The sequence below is a fragment of the Budorcas taxicolor genome, chromosome 18, assembly GCF_023091745.1.
Source record: "Budorcas taxicolor isolate Tak-1 chromosome 18, Takin1.1, whole genome shotgun sequence".
Lineage (NCBI taxonomy): Eukaryota > Metazoa > Chordata > Mammalia > Artiodactyla > Bovidae > Budorcas > Budorcas taxicolor.
The window spans coordinates 55,676,904-55,699,463 of NC_068927.1; the positions used below are offsets into that span (position 1 = coordinate 55,676,904).

Below are 22,560 nucleotides of genomic sequence, written 5' to 3' on the forward strand. Positions count from 1 at the left end.
CCATCCTCACGGCCTCCTTGTTCACTGGAAACTCCACTTTCCCACCCCTCACAGGCTCTGATTTCACACCCAGTCTCTTTCTCATCCTATCTCCCATTCTCTCGTGCTGACCTGAACTCCTCTCTCTGTAGCATCAGCAGGACTTTTCCTCCCCTGAATCCGCCTGGGTTCCTCTCAGAGAGAAGAATGTCTCTCTTTACCTCCCCGCACTTCTATTCCTTTCAGTCTTCTTCCATCTCAGTCTCCAATCCCTATTTCCCTCTTTGTTCTGGCCTCACCAGGTGACAGGAGGGATCTTAGTTCCCCCACCAGTGATTGAACCTGTGGCCCCTGCATTGGGAGGGCAGAGTTTTAGCCACTGGACCACCGGGGAAATCCCTCTTTCCCCCTCTCAGCTTACATCTCTCGTGGCACCTGTCTCTAGGTCTGCGTCTTTCTGTCTCGCTCCTGCCCTCTCTCTTTCTCACTCTCCACGACGCTGGCTCTCTTTCACTGGGTCTCTCCCGTCTCCCTGTCTTTCACCCATCTGGTTGCCTCTCTCTCTCTCTTGCATCTCTCCCTTCTACCCCATATCTCTGGGCGTCTCTCTTCCATCTCCGTGTTGATCCTGCCTGGGGTCAGCCCTCCAGCCTGGCTGTTTCTCGAAGCATCTCTAATTAGCGCTTGCCCATCAGAGAAAGGATGTGTTTCCCTGAACGCTAATTAGCCTCCTGCTCTCTGTCTCCTGAAACCACAGCTGGAAGCCTGGGCGGGGGCGGAGGGCAGAGGGTGTCCCAGCCTGGGGAAGCCGTGGGGGCGGGGGGGAGGAGAAGCCCTGTGGAAGCCCGCGGCCGCAGGCGAAAAGTTGATCAGACTACAAGCAGGACTGGGGCGAGCAGAAAGACAACTCCCTCCACGCCCTCTGCCTCCTGGGTGTGAGAGATGGGGCCTGGAATGGTGCTCTGGGCCCTCAACCCAAGTCAGAACAGAGAGAGATGGAAAGGTGTGGAGAGTCTGTGAGTAAATCCTGGGGACAGAAATCCAGAGATGGACGCAAACTCTCCCGAGAGCGAGAGACGCAGAGACGCACAGCGAGAAGAGGCAGGGTGAGCACTGAGCAGCTGCGCTGGGAGGCCGAGCCACAGAGGCTGGGATGGGGAGAGGGAGGGGGCGCGGTGGGGACTCTGCTCGGTGGGGTGAGCGTGGGCGGCGGGAGGAGGGAGACAGACGGGCTTGCGGGGGCGGCAGGGAGCGGGCGGGAGCCGGGATGTGAGGCTGCCGGCACACGCACCGGGGGACTCGGGCATCTGCGCAAGGGGGTGGCCGGGTGTCTGGGCTTGAGAACAGTCCTGACTCTGTGTCCGTGACTTTGCGTGTCTGCATGTGCCCGGTGCGCCTGTTGGTTCTGTCTGCCTGTCTACATACGCACTTAGCCAGCTCCTCTCCGGAGACTCGGTCTCCCACATCCCAGCCCTCCTTTCCCGTGTCTCTTCCTAGGCCCCCATATTCCTACTCCGGCTTTCCCCAAAGCCTCGCCCACATTCCCCCTACCCAAGAGCTCCACTCCTTCCCCCTGCCCACCTCCTTTAGCGCACTCCCTCTTCCGTTGTCCTCAGCCTTTGTCTTGCGTCCTAGCCATGAAATTAAAAGACGATTGCTACTCAGAAGAAAAGCTATGACAAAGCTAGACAGCATATTAAAAATCAGAGACATTACTTTGGCTGACAAATGTCTGTATAGTCAAAGCTATGGTTTTTCCAATAGTCATGTACACGATGTGAGATTTGGACCATAAAGAAGGCTGAGCGCTGAAGAACTGATGCTTTTGAACTGTGGCGTTGGAGAAGACTCTTGAGACTCTCCTGCACTGCAAAGAGATCCAACCAGTCAATCCTAAAGGAAATCAGTCCTGAATATTCATTGGAAGGACTGATGCTGAAGCTCCAATATGCTGGCCACCTGATGCGAAGAGTCAACTTATTGGAAAAGATCCTGATGCTGGGAAAGATTGAGGGCAGGAGGAGAAGAGGGTGACAGAGGATGAGATGGCTGGATGGCATCATCGACTCAATGGACACGACTTCGACCAAACTCCGGGAGACAGTGAAGGACAGGAAGCCTGGCAAGCTGCAGTCCATGGGGTCGCAGAGTCAGACACGACTGAGCGACTGAACAACCACCACTCAGACCCCACCTAGGTCCTTGGGCCCTGCCCCTTGTCTGTTCCACAGAATCGAAAGGGACCTCAGGGCACACTCCTCCATCCTACCGGTTAAGCTCGCCATATCCCTCTGCGCAGGCCCCTCCCTAATTCCTCTCCTCTCTCCTCATTTGGCCATTCTTCCCGGTGTCACACTCTCTTCTCCCCAAACCAGCACAGTTCGCGCAGGACCCGCCCACATCTCGTCCCAACATCTTGACCCCACTCCTCACTCCAGTCACCTCCCTTCTCTCCTTCGTCCCATCCCTTTTCTGGACTCTACCGCCTCCCCAGGCCTCCCCATTTCCAGGGCTCCATCAAATCTCCACCCTGTTCCAAGACTGAGTGTGTGTTAGTCGCTCAGTCGTGTCCGACTCTTCGCGACCATGAACTCCAGCCCTCCAGGCTCCTCTCGCCATGGGATTCTCCAGGCAAGAATACTGGAGTGGGTTGCCATTCCCTTCTCCAGGGCATCTTCCCGACTCAGAGATCGAACCCCGGTATCCCGCATCGCGGGCAGATTCTTTACCGTCTGAGCCACCAGGGAAGCCCTTTCCAAAACTACGCCTCTCCGAGAGCCTCCCACTCGGAGGCCTCCCCCGCGTTCGGGCCACGCCAACTCTCGACCGCGCCCACTTCCACGCCCCGCCCCCGTTCGGACCGCGTCCCGGCCTGGCCCCGCCCCGCTCGCGGGCGCCTTGTCTCCCCCGCGAGGGGCCGGCGGGCTCGCGCGCTCACATGGTCTCGTCGTCGCCGAACTCGAGCTCGCCGCACGCGTCCTCGTAGTGCACGCCGCCGCCGCGCGCCGTGCCGTCCACCGTGCGGTAGGGGAGGCGCACCGTGCCGCGCGCGCCCGAGCTGCGCACGACGCGCACGTCCACGGTGCCCATGCACTCGCTCACGTGCAGCAGGCGGTCCTGGAAGGAGAAGATGCCCGCGTGGTCGTCGTCCAGGATGGTGACGGTGGCCAGCAGCGGCGACACCAGCCGCCCCTTGGGCCGCCCGCCGCCGTCGGGCTCGAACATGCCCTGCGCGTCGCCCACGCGCAGGTTCAGCAGCCGCACGAAGAAGTGCTCGTCCTCCTCGAAGATGTCGTCGTCGATGATGCCGATCCGCAGCTCCTTCTGCGTCTCGCCGGGCTTGAACACCAGCGTGCCCTCGCTGCGGTGGAGGAGCGGGGAGAGAAAGGGGTGAAGTCGCTCTCAGGGCTGTGGGCCGGGGAGGTGGTGGGGGGAGGGTTCAGGGTGGGCTTCCTGGAGGAGGGGGCCGCACCACCCGAAGAACTTACAAGTATAATGGTGGACAGACATGAAACAGTACCGAGGGTGAATAAAGGCGGGCTTTTCCCGAGCAGGAGATGCAGAGGGAGAACAAGAATCATGGAGGGGTTCCCTCCCACCATGGAACTCATCAGGAGTAGTGGCAGGGGAGGGGCATTAAACAGGTGATGAAGGTGAGATCAAGGCAGGCTTCATGGGAGAAGATTTAGTGGGCAGACCTCCCGGCAGAGGGGACAGTACATGCAATATCTTAGGGTGGAGAGGGAGGTTGGAGTGTTTCACAGCCATGCTTCTTGACTCTCAGTGTCCACAGAAATTCCCTGGGACATCTTGTGAAAATGCAGACTCTGGTTCAGTAGCTCCGGGGCTTCAAGGCTGTGTATTTCTACTTAGCGCCCAAAGGACCCTAATGATTCTGCAACATGGACCATACTTGGAGTAACAGGGACATAGGGCCCACAACTGACATTGTCATACTTCCCATAAAAACCATTCTGTGCTCCCAGATATCCCCAGGAGAAAATCCATGGTCTTTAACTTGACATCATTCAGTCATTCGACACATGCTTTCAGTGTGGGAACATGGGAACAGCGGTGCTGGGAACAATGGAAGAGCCCCATGGCACAGCCACATCACAGTGGCACTTATACATCTCAGGGCTTAATTACAGTCCATTCACTCAAGAGACAGGTAGTGAGCATCTGCTGTGTGCCAGGCACTGTTTGTAGTGTTGGGGAAACAGCAGCAAAACCAGATCAGGGAAGAATCTCTGCCCTGGTGGAGCTTCTGTTCCAGGGCGGGAGACGAGTAATAAAACATATAAAGTCAGATGGTGATGACGCTATGTGGAGAAAATAAAGGAACAAGGGTAGAGAGTGCAGAGAAGGAGCTGTGTGAAAGTGGTCAGGGAAAGCTTGTCTGGGGGCGGGGGTGCCATCTGAGCAGAGGCCTGAGGCAGGTAGCCACGTGGAGGAGATCTGGGGAAGACTGTTCCTGTAAAGGGAATAGCCAGTGCAAATGTCCTGAGGCAGCAGTGGGCAGGAGTGCTTGAGAAAGATCAGGGATGCCAGTGTGGCCGCATCCAAGGGAGCAGAGAGGGAGAGGGTGGGAGATGGGGTAACTGAGGGACGAGGGGGAGATGTCATGGGGTCTTGGTGAGCCACGGTGAAGACTTTGGCTTTTACTCCAGTGAGAGGAGAGCCATGGAGGCCTCCGAGGAGAGGAAGGGCATCAACTGGCTTAGGTTTAAAAGAGTGTTGGCTTTGTAAGCTGCTAAAGCACAAGCGAGATGCTCTATAATGGGCCGGAGGGGGAATGAGGCCAAGACATTCATCAGGGTGAAACTTGGGCGGGACAGTAATGACTCTGGGGTGTTAGCGAATGTCAAAAATCTGTCATTTACCCCTCCCTTCCTCTGTGGGGGAGGTAGAGAGACCCCAGGGTTCTGGCAGGGGTAGAACTGTATGACAAGACCTGGATGGAGGCAATAAGAGCTTCCTGTGGCTGCAGCCCTCAGCTCAGAGGGCGCCGTCCATGGTGGCTAAGGCAGGCCAACCTCCTCCGAGCTGCCTGAGCCAGCTGTGTGGTCTTGGGCAGTTAGGACTCAGCAGCCCTCGGAGCCTCGGTTTCCTCATCTGTAAAATGGAGTTAGTAACCCTGTCTTCCTCGTGGTAGTGTTATAAGGATTGAGTTAGTACAGGGGAACTGGACATTGTCCGTAAAGGGGCACACGGGCATCATGTGCCTTCTGGCTTGATGCCCTGAGGACATTTGGATTCCTGCCAACGTGCATCACCTGAATCTAATCATGAGGAAATATCAGACAAAGCCACACTGAAGATCGTTCGAGTAAGTGGCCTATTGTTTGCCAAAGTATCAGAGTGGGACTTCCCTGGCGGTCCAATAGTTAAGACTCGATGCTTCCAGTGCAGGGGGCGTGGGTTCGATCCCTGGTTGGGGAACTAAGATCCCACATGCCATGTGGCACAGCCAAAAGAAAAATTCAGACCAAAGTGCTGGCGTCACCAAAGTCACGGAAAGACCGAGGGAGTGATCCAGATTGAAGAAGGCGAGAGAGACATGACAACCAAATATGCCAAGTGGTTTCCGGATCAGATGGGAAGAGAGGGAGGGAGTGAAAACACAGCTATAAAGGGTTAGACAAGGGCAACTGGGGACGTGCAAGCGTGGACTGTAGACTGGGTCATGATACAGACTCAGTCTTAAACGTCCTGTGTGTGATCACTGTGTTGGGATGACGTGGGAGTATGTCATTATTCTTAGGAGATGCATGCTTCTGTTGATGGGTGAATGGTCATGCTGTCTGCACCTTACCCTAATAAAGTGCCACCATTTTTTTTTTCAAAAACAAATTTATGCTTACCAAAGGAGAAAGGTGGGGGGTGGGTGGAGGGATAAATTAGGAATTTGGGATCAATGTAGACACACTACTATATATAAAAGAGATAATCAACAAGGACCTACTGTATAGCCCAGGGAACTCAATATTCTGTAATCACTTACATGGGAAAAGAATCTGAAAGAGAATGGATATATGCATATGTATAACTGAATCACTTTGCTGTACAGCCACAACTAACACAACACTGTAAATCAACTATACTCAAAAAAATTTAAAAAGTAAAGTAGCACCTCAAAAAATCTATTATTATATATTGAAAAGCGTGAATGCCCACAGGACAAAATAGGCACAATTGGTGAATATCTGTGTGGCGGTCATATAAGGGTTCTCCAGGCTATATATTTGCAGCCCTTCTGCTGGTGTGAAATTTTTCAAAATACAAAGCTGGGGAGAAAAAGAACATGGGGATTTTAGAAACCAGGTATCAGAATCATAGAAGGCTAGGTTCCCAGGACTTATTTTGTGGATGCACAAAATCTGAGAAGATGAAAAATCTTAGAACCATCAGATCAGAGATGGGCTGGGGTACAGATTAGAATACTAAAACCTTGGAATCCTGGAATCTTAAAACCTTTGACCCTTAGTGTGTTAGGATTATAGAGGCTTAAATCTCAGAATCTTGGAAGAGCTGTGCCATTTGGGGGTCATAGAGGTCATTATTAATTTGGAGAAACTAAAACCCCACAGAACCACCCTAGCCTAGTGATCCCTGCGGGCAAGTTAGAAAAAGGTATCCCTTCTTCAAGACACTCTTTCCATGAATCTGGAACTGTCGCCATAGACACAGAACTCTACAGTGTCCACTATGTGAATAGCACTTCCTTAGACATGTTGCTCTTTTGCAGTGCACAACCTCAACAACTGTACGTGACAGCCTTACCTGCCCAGACTGAGGCAGGAACTTACCCCAGGAACAGGGGGCAGGGCTAAGCTGGGGCTGGAACTTACGTGTCTTCCCTCCCAGCTCTAGACCTAAGCTGCCTTGATAAGTGATGCCAGGCCTGTGACTATCAGCTGGGTTTGGGAGAGCAGAGACATAGGGAAAGGTGTCAACTCTTCCTAGCTCTGGCTCCGCCACTGAGCAGCATTTACTCCTTCACTTCAAACATCTCCTTCCCGAGGTCATTTGCAGGTGAGAAGGCAGCCTCTGATCCCAGCAAGTGATACCTGTACTCACTTCCTTTTGCAAAGGCTTGGGGTTTTGACGAGGGCAGTGCGGACCAGAGGTGTGGGTTGGAGTGGAAGGATGAAGAGGCGGACTGACGGCAGGCCCTCACATGGTGAACGCCTTCTCTTCAGTCGAAGGAGGCTAGAGATGTGGGATGAGGGGAAAGGATGGAGGGAGGAGGTCATGGGTGGCCAAAGGGGTCCCATGCTAGGGGATGACAGAACAAAGATGTGAACAGTTCAGTTTCAACTTAGTAAGTGAAACTTATGAAAAGATCAGCCATCAGCGCTCTCTCCTGTATCCTGCTGTATTTTTCTTTACTCTTCACACCACTGATATTTTAATACACTGAAGGTGCACTTTCTAATGACCTGTCTTTCCTAAGAGAGTGTCAGCTGTGTTAGAACAGGCAGGGATTTCTACGTCTTTCATTTATTGCTGGTCTCCATTGCCCAGGTTCGTTGCTGGCACAGAAAAGACACATGGTACATGTTATTATTATAGGAAACCACAAGAGCTGGGCTGGATGAAGCACAAGCTGGAATCAAGATTGCTGGGAGAAATATCAATAACCTCAGATATGCAGATGACACCACCCTTATGGCAGAAAGTGAAGAACTAAAGAGCCTATTGATGAAAGTGGAAGAGGAGAGTGAAAAAGTTGGCTTCAAACTCAACATTCAGAAAACGAAGATCATGGCATCTGGTCCCATCACTTCATGGCAAACAGATGGGGAAACAATGGAAACAGTGAGAAACTTTATTTTGGGGGGCTCCAAAATCACTGCAGATGGTGACTGCAGCCATGAAATTAAAAGATGCTTGCTCCCTGGAAGAAAAGTTATGGCCAACCTAGACAGCATATTAAAAAGCAGAGAAATTACTTGGCCAACAAAGGTCTGTCTAGTCAAATGTATTGTTTTTCCAGTAGTCATGTGTGGATGTGAGAGAGTTGGACTATAAAGAAATCTGAGCACCAAAGAACTGATGCTTTTGAACTGTGGTGTTGGAGAAGACTCTTGAGAATCCCTTGACTGCAAGGAGATCAAACCAGTCAGTCCTAAAGGAAATCAACCCTGAATATTCATTGGAAGGACTGATGCTGAAGCTGAAGCTCTAATACTTTGGCCACCTGATGGGAAGAACTGACTTATTTGAAAAGGCCCTGATGCTGGGGAAGATTGAGGGCAGAAGGAGAAGGGGACAACAGAGGATGAGATGGTTGGATGGCATCACTGACTCAATGGACATGAGTTTGAGTAAACTCCGGGGGTTGGTGATGGACAGGGAGGCCTGGAGTGCTATAGTCCATGGAGTCTCAAAGAGTTGGACGTGACTGAGTGACTGAACTGAACTGAACTGCATGGGAGACCTGCACATCAGTTAACAAAACATACTGTAAACCTATAATTCTTGAAAGAGTGTGGTATAGACAGATCTATTGCACAAATACATAAAGAATTTTGTGGTCCCATGAGGACACAGAAGTTATTACCTTGTTTACTTGTCTATGTTGAACCCTTAAGAAAAATCTGAATGGCTGAATAAAAAACAAGGTCCTACTGTATAGCATAGGGAACTATATTCAATGTCCTGTGATAACCATAATGGAAAGCATATGAAAAAAGAATATATATATGGATAACTGAGTCACTTTGCTATACAGTGGAAATGAACACAATATTGTAAGTCTACATTTCAACCAAAAATTTTAAAAAACCTCTGGCACCTAGTAGGTGCACAGTAGGAATAGCTGGCTAAGGTCACAGTTCTGCTCAAAGAGGGGTGAGGAGAGGGACTGGCAGGGAGACACAGGAGGGCTCAGAAGGCGGGTGGGTTTATGGTGGAACCAAAGACCCAGAGGCAGTGTGGACACCGTCTCTCCTCTTGACCCCACTTCGTTTTCCCCCACAGCACTTGCCATCACCTGATGGCTTTGTATGTTTCATAGTTTATAACTTTATTGCAACTTGAAGGTAGGGACCTTAGCCATCTTGTTCACAGAGGTATACCCCTGGCACATGTAGTAGGTGATTGATAAACTTTTTTAGGACTTCCCTGGTGGCGCAGTGGGTAAGAATGCACCTGCCAAGGCCGGGGACATGAGTTTCATCCCTCCAAGAAGATTCCACACGCCCCAGAGCAACCAAGCCTATGTGCCACAACCACTGAGCCTTCGAGCTGCAGCTACTGAACCCTGAGCGCCTAGAGCCTGTGCTCCACAAGAAGAGAAGCCACCGCAAGGAGAAGCCCGTACACCGCATCCAGGAGTAGCTCCTGCAAGCCGCAACTAGAGAAAGTGCCTGCAAAAGCAACAAAGGCCAAGCGCAGCCAAAAAAAAAAACCTCATTAAAAAAAAATATTTTTTTTACTGTAATAGTGGCGTGGTATGGAGCTATAATAAGGAAAGCAGAGCAGCGTCAAGCACAGGACGGCACAGATGTATCATGGACCTGGGAGCAGCAGCCCACGGTGGTCAGTGGACAGCCACGCTGTCCGTCTTGTTCAGCAGCCTGTGCCAAATGTCTAGAATAGTACCTGGTTCAAAGTAGACTCTCAGCAATGAATGAATGAATGGATCCAACAAGTCGGCCCATCGCAAAGTAAGGATGGGCGCCAGACGCAGCCAGGAGACGGAGGAGCCTGGAGGCTGCAGGACGGCGGAGCCTGTGACCCGCGGACCGCCAGCCCTCCCTGCCCACCCGCCCCCAGGCGACCCACCTGTACTCATAGTCCGAGCCGGCCTTGGCGGAGCCGTCCTCCGTGCGGTAGTCCACGTAGAAGGTGCTGTTGCCCTCGCCGCCCTGGCAGGTGACCGACAGCAGCACGGAGCCGCAGTTCTCCAGGCAGTGGTAGAGGCTGGGCTCGAAGAAGATGCGGCTGGCGCCGTCGTCCTCGTCCTCGCCGGGGCCGTCGGCCGGCGTGGCCCTGCGCGAGGCGTCCACCGCGTGTCGCCGCAGCACGTTGCCCGCGCCGGTCATCAGCCGCGTGGCCTGGATGCGGTAGAAGGCGCGGCTCTTCTGCTGGTGCAGCAGCGCGTAGTAGTTGGCGATGCCCACCAGCTGCTCCAGCTCCTTGTCCGGGTGCTTCTGCTTCAAGTCCTTGAGGATCTGGATGACCTCGCGGCGGCTGGCGTCCAGCTCGCGGGCCTCGGCGGGGCCCGGGCCCAGGCCGCCCACCTCGCCCGGCGCCTCGGCGCCCACGAACGTGCCGTCCAGCTCGATGCTCTTGGGGGGGTCGCCCTCGGCGCCGATGATGATGCCGCTGCGCGGGTCGGTGCGGTAGCGCTTGTACACGTACTTGTAGAAGAGCAGCCGCTTGTCGGCCATCCAGGCGAACACCACGCACACCGGGAAGAAGACGAGGGTCAGCAGCGCCTCCCACACCTGCGGGCGGCCGCGCGGGTCAGGATCGCCGCGCCGGCAGGGGGCGCGCTCGCGGCCCGCCCGCCGCCAACCTCCCCAGCGCCGGGTCCCTGCCCTCACCCGAGCTCCTCTTCGGAATCTCTCCCCATCCGGCCTTCTTGCTGTCTCTGCCTCCTCCCTCTGTCTCGCTCCTGTCTCTCTTCATCTCAGCCTCTCCGCGTTTCTCTGTGTCTCTGTCTCTCCCTCCATCTGTGTCTCTCCCTCTCTCTGGCTCTCGTCTCTGCTTCTCCCTGCCTTTCCCCATCTTTCTGGCTAGGTTGGTCCTTATCTTTTTTTCTCTCGCCTCCAGTCTCATTCTCTAGGTCAGCTGGCTTGTTGTTTGTTTGTTTGTTTGTTTAAGCTGTAAAGGTATTTATTTATTTATAACTAATGTTTATTTCTTTATTTGGCTGCACCGGGTCTTAGTCAGCATGCGGGATCTAGTTCCCTGACAGGGGTCAAACCCACGCCACCGGCACCGCAGCGCTCCGCGTCTTAGCCATTGGACCGCCGGAGAAGTCCTTATGTCAGTTGGTTGTCTATCTTTCCTCCTCTGTTTCTTCCTTTCTGGTGGCCCCTGTCTCCTTGTCTCCGTTGTCTTTTAAATCTTTTTTAGATACCTACCTCTCTCTCCTATGAGATTCTTCCCTGTACCCCCGGCTTCTCTCTTTATGTCTTTATGTCTCTCCTGCCCTCACCCTTTTTGTCTCTCCCTTGATTCCATCCATCCATCCATCCACCGTGTGTCACGCTGCTCAAGTGCAAAGAACACAGACATCCTCAGCCACCACCAAGTCAGGGACACGCCCCACCCTGTGGTCCCAGCCCCTGTCCAGGGGCAGTGCTGGTCTCTCTCTCCATCTTTTTCTCCCACCTCATTGCCCGTCCGCCCCTCCTCACCCGAGATGCCTCCACTTCTCCAAATTCCACCCATCACCCAGGGTCTGCCCTCTTCCTTTCCTCCAACTCCTCCCCCCTCCCCCAGTGAATACAGCCTTTGCCAGATTCTCCTTCCTTAGGATTTGTTTGGCCCTTAGGGATTGGACTCTGACTCTAAAAGAGGCACAAGTTTGGCTCATCGTCTGACAGCCTCATAAAGCAAGTTCTCATGTTTACATGCTACCTCCCCAGAGAGACAGGGCAAGGCTGAGTTTAGACCCGGGTTCTAGAAGAGGGATGCCTGGCCCAGGCTCTTATGTGTAAAATGAGGACGTTCCAAGACTGAATGAGCTCACTCACTCCTAGCACTCAGCCTTGTCAGTTACTGATACGTGGAAGATAGACAAAATGTGAAATTAATGTGATCGGTATTACTAGTGGGCTTCCCGGGTGACTCGGTGGTAAAGAATCCGCCTGCCAATGCAGGAGACCTGGGTTCGATCCCTAGCTCAGGAAGATCCCCTGGAGGAGGCCATGGCAACCCACCCCAGTATTCTTGCCTGGAGAGTCCCATGGACAGAGGAGCCTGGCCGGCTACAAGCCATAGGGCCACGAAGACTCAGACACGGCTAAGCCCACATGCACTATCTCCACTTTTATAGAACCGTCACTATATTACTATTATCTTGAGCTCTTTGCACTCTGCGGCTCAGGCTGTCCATGGTCTGGCAGAAGGTACTCACAGGAAACATCCACCAATACCTGACAGTTCTCCTTGAAATATTCATGTAAAGATGCATATGTCACCTTTCTCATTAAAGATAAGGAAGAGAAGATTAGAGAGCATTTACAAATCGGATGGCCCCAGAGGTATCTTTAAAATGATCCTGGTAGGGAAAATATCTTTAAGCTCTCATTGCACAGGCCCTTGTTGCTGTGTTTACTGGTTCAGAAAAAAATTGGACTTGGAAATAGTACAACCACACAAAGCCACCGGCAGGTTTGTGAAAAGAAACTGAATTTTCCACGCAAGCTGTAAAATGAGCTCTTGCCTTGCGCTAATTGAACTGGCCAGTGTCTACGCTGTGGGTGATTCTCTCTTAATCAGAAGCGAGATCTCCAACACCTGAGATCTGCTTTCTTCCCTGCAGGTAAACAAAAGGTGATTCTAATAGATTCATATCTGCCTGTGAGGGCACCCACTGGTGGTCCAGGGGCTAAGACTGCACTCCCAATGCAGAGGGGTCTGGGTTCAATTCCAGTTCAAGGAACTAGAGCCCATATACCACAACTAAGAGTTCGCATGCTGCGACTAAAGATCCCGAGTGCTGCAGTCAAATTAATGGATTGAAAAAAAAAAGAGAGCCTCGCTAAAATCAGAAATGAAAAAAGAGGACCTCATGTAAAGAAGAAGGGCTTCCCTGATGCCTCTGTGGTAAAGAATCTGCCTGCCAATGCAGGAGACATGGGTTCGATCCCTGGTCCGGGAAGACCCCACACGCCTCGCAGCGACTAGGCCCATGCACCACAGCTGTTGAAGCTGTGCTCTGCAGGTTGTGCTTTGCAACAAGAGGGGCCGCTGCATTGAGAAGCCCAACTAGAGAGGAGCCCCCATTTCTGTGCAGTTAAAGAAAAGCCCTCGCAGCAAAGAAGGCCCAGTGCAGCCAACACATAAAACTGTTTAAAAGAAGAAGAACCAATGGTCTAGTCCAACCCCTTCTATGGTTCAGAAGTGTAAACCGAGGCCCAGAGGGTATGGGCTTTGCCTGAGGTCACACAGCACTTCCGGAGAAAACCCTAAGCCAGACCCATCTCCTCCCTGCCCCCGTTCAAAGCATCTAGGAGGGACTGGCATCATCTTGATCTCATGCCCATTCTTTCGGTTATTTCGTGAAAGCATTCCAGAAGTCTGGTCTCCGTGTTACTCCAGAAGGGATCCTCCAGAACCACTTCTGCACCCAGACCTGCGGCATTTCACACTGTCTTCCCTGTGATGGAGCCAGCTCCTTCTCAGGAGAAACCTCCTCCCTCCCGATCCCACCTCCTCCCCACAGTGTCTAAAATCCATTTCACAGTTTTGGTGTAAATCCTTGTCACGGATCACTTGGGACAACCCGAGTCAGGATAGCATCCTTTTTAAAATAGTGCCTGAGACCGTGGGAAGCATCGTCTGTACTTTTCACCTTGGCAGCCAGGAAACTCAGCACCACAGTCAGGAGTCAGTCACAGTAACCGTCTCCCTTCCTCCCTCATCCCTGTCTTCTGGTGCTCCACCTCCCTCTTTTCCTCACTGTGGTTTCTTCCTTCCTCCTGCCTAGATAACATCTGCAAAGAATATTTATACCTCTAACTTTAGATCTTTCCTGGAAAGAAACTATAGCTGGCAAAACTTGACAGATACGTCTGAGTAGATTATACACTTGGATAAAGGAATCCTGGGTAGCCTCAAATAAATTATGCATGTGTGTGAGAGAATTAAGCCAGGCCCATGAATAAATTAGGCAAATGTAGGTGGCAATCGTGGGGCTGTGGGAAATAAATTAGGCGAACGTTTTAAAGGAGACTAAGCAATAGGCCCGTTAAGACACTGGATAAATGAGAGGCAAGTGATTATGTGAATGCGGGTGTGAATTATGCAGCTGTGGTTCTAAATTTTTTCCCACTATTGGAATAAATTATGCAAAGTGGTCTTTTCAGTGGGCTGGGTTTATGCCTAGGTTGGACTCGATATGGGTATGAATTACAGTGAAGTGGTATAAATTATCTCAACGTCAGCAATCAATTATTAATAATGAATGAACTATGCAAACCACGACTGCATATCTGGCAAACACAAAGCTAGATTATGCAGATACAAAGTCCATGGGCAAACTATGCAAATTGCACCAAGTTACTCAAATCAATTAGCACTGTCAGAAAACACAGGGCTGGATTTTGCAACTGTAAAATGAATTATGCAAATGTGGGATGTCTAATTGCAAAAGTGGAAATAAATTATGCAAAAGGCAGGGAGTATAGGAAAACACGTGACCATACCTGGCAAATACCTGACTAGACTGTCACATGCCTTACACGGATCACTAGGGCTCTGTTAGCACACATGGCACCCTTGTGAGAGTTCAAAGATGCCATTTCCAGATGGGCATATTACAAAATGGCATCTGGTTCTGCATGGATGAGCTCTTTCCAGAGTTTGCAATGCCATCCAGACCTGGCTTAGGGAATACCCACCAGACTCCAGCCCCAATTTGCCCTCTCTGGCCCAATGCCTTTGTGCAATGCACGACCTGGACAACCGTACCCGGTGGCCCTCTCAGATGTGAGCATATGCTATGCTAAGTCACTTCAGTCGTGTCCGACTCTGTGCAACCCCACAGACAGAAGCCCACCAGGCTCCCCCATCCCTGGGATTCTCCAGGCAAGAACACTGGAGTGGGTGATGTGAGCATGCGTTTCTGCAAACAGAGGCATTGACTCTCCAAGCCCAGGAGGCCACCCCTCTGGACTGTGCAGACACACATGCACCCAGGAGATGTCCGTGCATCCTTGCTCACCTGGACCACACCCGGGGAGAAGACGGCCAGGATGAGATAAAGCCAGACGTAGGCGAAGATGCTCCAAGAGGCGGTGACAAAGAAGACCCTCAGGTGCTTGATCTTGCGGCTCTCGCCGGCCGGGATGACATAGATGCACACGGCGATGACCACAAACATGTTGAAGGCAGCGCTGCCCACGATGGTGCCCGGGCCCAGCTCGCCCGCCTGGAAGTTGTGGCCGCAGACCTCAATGACGGACAGCAGGATCTCTGGGGCTGAGGAGCCGAGGGCCATGAGGGTGAGGTTGGACACTGTCTCGTTCCAGATGCGGACGGTGCCCACGCTGGTCTCGCCGTTGGCCTTGGTGATGGTGATCTCCTTCTCCTTGGACGTGATGACCTCGATGGAGGCCATGAAGCGGTCGGCGATGATGGACACACCCAGGAACATGTAGACCATGGCCACAAAGTAGACCACGGCCCGGGCTGCCTTGTCCCCCAGCGACGGGTCATCGGGCTCCCAGACGGGCAGCAGGACCCCTGGCTGGCAGCGGTTGGAGCCCTGGCAGCCCCCTGTACTGCTGGCATCGCTGTCATTGGCCGGGGGAGGTGGCAGGGAGGGGGTCGGGGTGGCCGCCCCTGAGCATGGCGGAGTCCCCAGGAGGAGTGCAAACCCCACCAAGGCCAGGGGAGCCATGGAGGGGGGCAGGGTCCTGTGGGGGAGGAGGAGGAAGTCTGGGTGAGGGGAGCAAACCCCTCCTCCCTCTTGCTCAGGAGTCAGGGCTTGTTGCAGGCGGAGAATGGGGGAGAAGCTGGGGACTAACAGAGGGAGGAGAGAGACCAGGAGAGACAGAGAGACAGAGATTCAGAGGCAGGGACACAAAGAGACACTCTCTCTGTGCTAGGCAGAGGCCAAGAAAGACATAGAAAGATAAAGGCACCACGCGCTGCTGATGGACATGTAGCCTCTATGAGAAACTACAGTTGACATCACGTATCCCAGGACTCAGCAATTCCACTCCCAGGAATGTACCCAGGGAAATAAGTCAAGGGTTCAACGAAAGACCCAAACACAAGTGTTTACAGCAGCTTCATTGATAATAAAGCTTGAAACAAGCTGGATGCCTATTGGTAAGAACACAGAGAGGTACAGGGCAGAAGAGGCACACGGTGGAATGTTATACAGCACCGAAAAGGGGGTGCACAACTGATACAGCCAACATCGCAGATGCATCTCACAGACATATCACGGAAGGGGGAAGCTAGGCACAGAAGGACGCAGAATGAATAAGTCTGTGGGTGAGGCAAGGCGCTGCGGGGGGCCCTCAACTCATTCGGTGATTCCTGTGCTTCCCAATTTGGTGCTCGGAGGGCTCCTGCTTGGGATTTGGGCTGTATAGGTGCTTCTTTGTTCTTCCTGTCTCAGGTAGGGCTGGGGAGGGGCTGCTGGCGGGCCTCTCACTCACATTCTGCCCCGCAATGCTAGCACGTGTCCCTCTCCAGTATACCTGGGCCTCTGGGAAGTGAGAGATTCCTTAGAAGCCGTGACATTGTGACCCCCAGGTTGGTTTTTTGCCCCATTTGTGGGTGTGGGGTCAGTCCTTATCTTCCTGCCTCTGGTCCTGGGCTTGAGTGGCTATGTCTGTGTGTCTAGGTGTCCTTTAAAAATGCAAATCATTTCACATCTTTCTATCCGATCAGAACCACGACCGCCACACGCCCCCCATGGCTCCGGTCTCTCTCCAAACACTGAAGTCCAAGGTCTCGCACAATCTGGTCCCCTCATTCTCTTTCCGGTCTCATTTCTCTCCCTCTCTCCCTCCCTCACTTGGCCTCAGCCACACTGCCTCTTCCCTACTCTTTGGACAAGTTCTTGCCTCAGGGCCTTTGCACCTGCTGTTCCTCCTTCCTGGGACACGCTTCCCAGCATATCCTCTCCCTCTCCTCCTTCAGCTCTCCACTAAGAGGTCACCTTCCCTGACCACACTGTTTGGAATGACACCTCCCAACTTTGGGGAGTCCCCAGCCATCTCACAGATGAGCCGACCAAGGCTCAGCTAGGCTTAGTAACTTGTCCAGTGACCCCCAGCAGCCATTCTGTGGCTCCCAGTGTCTCTCTCCAAGAGTGGTCCTGACTTCCAACTCCCCCGCCCCAAACTTGTGTTGCTGTGGTAACCCAGTAGCCTATAAAACAGGCCTCAGAAAGGAAGGGAGGGGTCCTCAGGGCCGCCTGCTCCCTGACCCCTCTCCTGGCCACCAGCCTCATTTCTCCCATAACATCCATTTCTGTCTGAGAAAGTTCTTCTCAGAGTCTAGCCCACAGCCTGCCCCCAACGCACACTGGTGTCCTCACGACTGAGAGCCGGGGGAGGGAGGCAGAATGTTGGCAGAACTTCCCTGAGAAGGAGTGAGTGTGTGTGTGTGTGTGTGTGTGTGTGTGTGTGTGTGTGTGTGTAGGCGGGGTAGAGGGGTGATTCTTAAAGGGCCACCGCACAATTACCCCCTCAGCAAGGCCCCTAATGATACGTCTAATTAGCAGCCCCTTAATTAGCAACGACTTAGGCATAATTACAGACCCACCAGGATCCAAAGCAAAGACTCACTCTCTCTCCTCCCTCCCTCCTCATCAGCCCCTAGCTTTCAGGAGAACCCAGGGCCACCTGGGAGTCAAGAATTCATCCATAGCCTCTCACCCCCTCACTCAGGGAAGGGCCTCGGCCTGGGAAGTTCTGCCTCGCATCCAACCACCTGTCCTTTCCGCCTCGGTCCTCAGGGGAAACCAGGGTCAGCCAGTGGGTGTTCTGACACCCGCCCTCCTTGCCCTGAAGCTGGGCAAAGCAGCCTGGTTCAATGGCTTTTTCTCCTGTAACACCTGGTTTCCTCTCCCTGCAGCCTTAGGAGAAGAGCAGTCAGGGAGAGAAAGCACTGGATAAACACTTGTGTGATGAGCCACCAAGAGGTCGGAGCCCTGTCACTGGGGACAGCTGGGCTGTTTCTGCTTGAGACTCCTGCCTCTGCCTTTCTCGTTTCCCCAGCTGCCCTGAAACCTAAGCTGGGTATCCAGGGGCAAAAGGATCAGGTGGAGGCCAGGGTGGGACTCCGGAGGGCAGATGGCGGGCATCATCTGTCCCTGGGGCTGTCTCTCCCCACCCTCCTGGGCCGGTAGCCAGCTGGGTCAGTGGGGAGTGCCCTAGTTCTGCCTCGCCCCCATCTGGGGGCCTCAGACACCTCATCTGTAGGATGGGGACTGCAAGCTTGAGCAGGGTGGGGAGGTCAGGCTGGCAGGCCAGGTAGGACCCCCTCTTGTCGGTAAGCAGCGGGTGGTGGTCCTGAACTGCGCTCAGGGCAGGGGCAGGCGGTGCCTGCTGCCTGCCCCTCGGTGGGGACACAGCCTTCTAAACACGCCCGCTTCCTGCCCCTGAGCGAGCCAGGTCCCCCCGCCCCCCTAGCCCTGCACATGGTGTCCCGGCCGGGGATCCCACACAGACACACGCAGTCTTGGTGTTCAGGCTGTGATACATCCATCGGTAAACTGACACCGGGAGGGGCAAAGGGCTTGGTCAAGTCGAGAAGCTTCAAGTCATGGGCAGGACAGAGGCCCGGGGCTCCTAACCTGTGCTCGATTTAACCCACCCAGAGCCCCTCATGGGCACTCACTCGAGGGCCTCACCCCATCAGTGTGGGCTACAGGCTCAGCCCCACACCTCTCATCTCGCCCACCTCCTCTGGGGCCCACCTTCCCAACAGGAAAGAGGGACCTCAAGACTCAGAAGGGCCCTTCCCAGAGCCCCCAAGGGGCAGCGGAGAAGCTTCTGAGCTCCACTCCCTCTGGAAGACAGGTCTGGGGCTGGCACACTAGGAGAGGGATGGAGGCAAGACTGCAGGAAGGACTGGCCTGGCCCGACCCAGGACCTATTATTGCTCTGCCTGGAGCAGTGAAAGGGGCTCAGTAATTGTCCAAAGAATGAATGAGTCACGAAGAGGTACAGGAGTGAGACGGCAAGAGGGATGGGGTCCAGTCAATAGGAAGAGGAATGGGAGGGCAGACTGAAGACAGGACCAGTTCGGTCTCCACTACAGAGGGCACGGTTAGGCTGCGAGAATGCCTCGGGATGCCAGAAACCAGGCAGGGGCGAGCAGAGGAGCTCTGAGCTCAGGGGAGGGATGGGCGGGTGCCAACTGGGAGGATGGGGTGGGGGAGCTCGGCGGAGGAAGGGAGCGGAGTTTGGGGGACTCCGTGCCTCCCGGGCGAGCCCACTCTGAGGCGGTGGTGGGGGGGGGGAGGTGGGGGATCTTCTTCCTCCAGGTCTCCCCTGGCCAGGGGCGGAGACAAAGGTGTGTAGGAGGCAGAGTTAACCAGGGAGAGGAAGAGGGGAGGAAAGAGAGAGGAACAGGGAGCAGGTGCCTGGAGACAGAGATGGAGATGAGAGAGGAAGGGGAGCGACAGGAAGACCCATGCGGAGATGGAGAGAGACAGAGAGGGAGGCTGAGAGCGTAGAGACCAGAGACCCAGGGAAACACGCAGAGATGGCGAAAGAGGAAGGCAGGGAGAGAGACCCAGGACTGACACAGAAAGCTGGACCAGACCCAGGCATGGAGAGTGAGACGGAGGGAGTCAGGGACTCAGAGAGACAGGCAGACTCGGCAGGACCGAGAACCCTGAGAGGCGTGGAGGCACAGACAGGCGAGACCCAGACACAGGAGGGCGGGGGCGGAGGCGGAGAACGCGAGGAGGGGGGCTGCCCCAGACGGGGCGGGGGTGTTCGCACCCCCTCAGTGCCCAGGAGGCACCCCTCCCCGGCCCGCCACGCTCCCCGAAGCGCAGGAGGGGCTGAGGATGTTGGCTGCTGGTGGTGGCCCCCGACTCCGCGTTCGGGCCCTGGTGCCCGCCATCCAGGATATGCAGCCCCCTACTCTCCATAACGGAGCCCAGGGAAAAGCGGCTCCTCGAACGCCCCCCTCCACCCACCTGGGGTAGCTCATCCTTCCCCCCAGCCCTCCCTCCTTTCACTGGGGGTCTCTTACCTGCGGCTACAGCCTAGAGCAGGTTCCCCCAGCACTGGGTTGGCAGCGGTGGGCGACTCCGCCCGATAGAGAGAGACAGAGGGAGAGAGAGTGAAAGCAAGAGGGAGAGGAGCTGGAGACTGAGAGGGAGAGCCAGGGAGGCGGGGAGGGAGCGGGGATAGAAGGAGGAGGGGCGAGGAGGAGGGGGAGTCGGCTGGAGAGGAGGCGGGGGCCGGGGGAGAGCCGGGAGGGCGGAGGCGGAGCCGGGGAGAGAGGGGAGGAGGAGGAGGCGGGGAGAGGGAGGCCGGCGCGGGAGGCAGGGGAGGGGCCTACAGAGAGGAGGGGTGGGGAAGGGGGGGTGAGGCCGCCCAAGCCTCCCACCCACCCTCTGCGTTCAGCACCACAGGCAATGGACAGCGGCGGAGGGCGTGTGTGTGTGTGTGTGTGTGTGCGTGTGTGTGTGTGCGTGTGTGTGTGTGTGCGTGTGTGTGTGTGCGTGTGTGTGTGCGTCTGTGTGTCTGGGGGGGCGGGGTTCTGGGGGTCATTCAGCAGCATCGTCCACGATGCCCCCGCCCCCCACCAACACAGTCTCTGATCCATACAAGGACCAAAGAGGCGAAAGAGCTACAAATAGTTCCAGGCTCCCAGAACTGGAGGGGGAGGGCAAAAATGTTTTTAGCCAGAGTCAAGATCCAAATTCACATGCCGGGCCCGCAGACAGGGCCTCACAGAGCCAGCCAGAAACAACCACAAAGGCAGCCATTAATAATAATAACAGTGCAGTCCTTATCGCGTGCCAGACATTGTTACAACATGTTTAGTAAGTGCTTGACACGTGTTGACATAACGGACCCGCCTGAAGACCCTGTGAAAGAAATGCTACTCGTCCCATTCTACAGATAGGGAAACTGAGGCACAAAATGGTAAAGTGCTCCTTCAGTTTCTACCCTTCACTGCTACACCACACGTGGTCCCAGACTCAGGGGCTGGCAAGAAGTCAGGAAGTGAGTTGCAAAGGATCGGGAACACAGTTGCAGCACCGGGAACCCAAACTCACAAATCCTGAAATGGAGAACAGACACACACACATGCACACGTGCACACCCATGCACAGGCTTCACGAACCCACAACATCACTAGTTAAAAGCCCCCAATCCCACCTTAGGGTCCACTCCTACCCAGGACAGGAGGTGATAGAGGATTTCTCCTCTGCAGACAGGCACCAGGAGGAAGACCCTGCTCTGGCCAGTGGCCCATGCCCACCGCCACCCGTCCTGGCTGGACACCCTCAGGCTCGCTGCCAGGAGGGAGAGAGACGACCCAGCTCCAGCTGCGTGCGATTTCCCACGCTTGGGCTTGGGCTCCAGGAGGTGAGGAGGTCTGGGGTAGCCAAGAATTGGTGGGCTCCAGCCTCCTGAAGACCCACTGCGGGGCACTGGTAGACAGCCTGGTCTTCACTGGCGGTGCAGATGGTCAGACTGACGTGTGGACTTCCACGGCAGGAGGTGGACAGATGGCCAGAATGACCGTAGTGCCTGCCCCTCCCCACCAGGAAGCAAGAGTCTCCCCTCCCCTCCCCAACTGCCAGGGAGGAAGCAGCGCCCCATCCCCAACCAACCTGGATTCCCCTCTCCCCTCCCCTGCTCGGGAATGGGTCCCCAACCCTCTGGACAGGGTTCTATTCCTGGCAATATTTCTCCTGTCACCCCTGCCCTCCTCTGGTCCCTGTGATGGAGGCCTGGATTCCTTCTCTGGTGCCATGGAAGTGGCCACAGAAAGGACAATTCCTACAGCCACGGGGTCCCGTAATCCCCTGGGCTTTTCTTTGTTATATGTTTTTGGCTATGCTGAGTCTTCATTGCGGTGCACAAACTCTCGTTGCCAAGCATGGGCTCGAGTACATAAGCTCAGTAGTTGTGGCATCTTAGTCCCTGGACCAGGGATCGAACCCATGTCCCCTGGCAGGCAGATTCTTAACCACTGGGCCACCAGGCGAGGTGCCCCCTCCTATTCTCGGGCTTTTCAATTAGGACTACCGTTAGTCCTTTCCAGCACAGTATAGCCTGGGTCCTGTCTTCCTGGGGCTCGTCTCAGCACTCCCCTGTGGGGAGCTAAATTCAATCACTTTCTGTAGGGTGTTAACTTTGACCCCTGGTGTAAGGTACGAAAGTAGTGAAAGTGTTAGTTACTCAGTCGTGTCTAACTCTCGTGACCCTATGGACTGTAACTCACCAGGCTTCTCTGCCCATGGGATTCTCCAGGCAAGAATACTGGAGTGGGCAACCATTCCCTTCTCCAGGGGAATCTTCCTGACCCAGGGATCGAACCTGTATCTCCTGCATTGCAGGCAGATTCCTACTGTCTGAGCCACCAGGGAAGGTGTGAGGTCTAACCACAGTAAATTGCTAGTGTCCAACTCCAGCATTATTCACAGGGCGTCTGACCGCAGGCCCTCTGTTACAACTTGTGGCTTCCCCATGAGTCTTTTCTTTTTTAAAATATTTATTTATTCATTTGGCTGAGCTGTCTTAGTTGCAGCATACGAGATCTTTTTAGTTACAGAATGCCAGATCTAGTTCCCTGACCAGGGATTGAACATGGGTTCCCCGGTGGCTCAGACAGTAAAACGTCTGCCTACAATGCGGGAGACCCAGTTTCAATCCCTGGGTGGGGAAGATCCCCTGGAGA

General features: G+C 54.3%; 1 protein-coding gene across 1 annotated transcript in view; it reads right to left on the bottom strand.

Moving 5' to 3' along the window:
- Positions 1 to 15,565, bottom strand: part of SLC8A2 (solute carrier family 8 member A2) — a 28,178-nt gene extending 12,613 nt beyond the window's left edge. Inside the window, exons 1-3 of the mRNA XM_052656136.1 lie at positions 14,888 to 15,565; positions 9,772 to 10,436; positions 2,918 to 3,340 (exon numbers count right to left, since the gene is read on the bottom strand). Coding sequence (XP_052512096.1) covers positions 2,918 to 3,340; positions 9,772 to 10,436; positions 14,888 to 15,565 — 1,766 coding nt within the window. The remainder of the gene's footprint in view (positions 1 to 2,917; positions 3,341 to 9,771; positions 10,437 to 14,887) is intronic.
- Between the last annotated feature and the right edge of the window lie 6,995 nt (positions 15,566 to 22,560).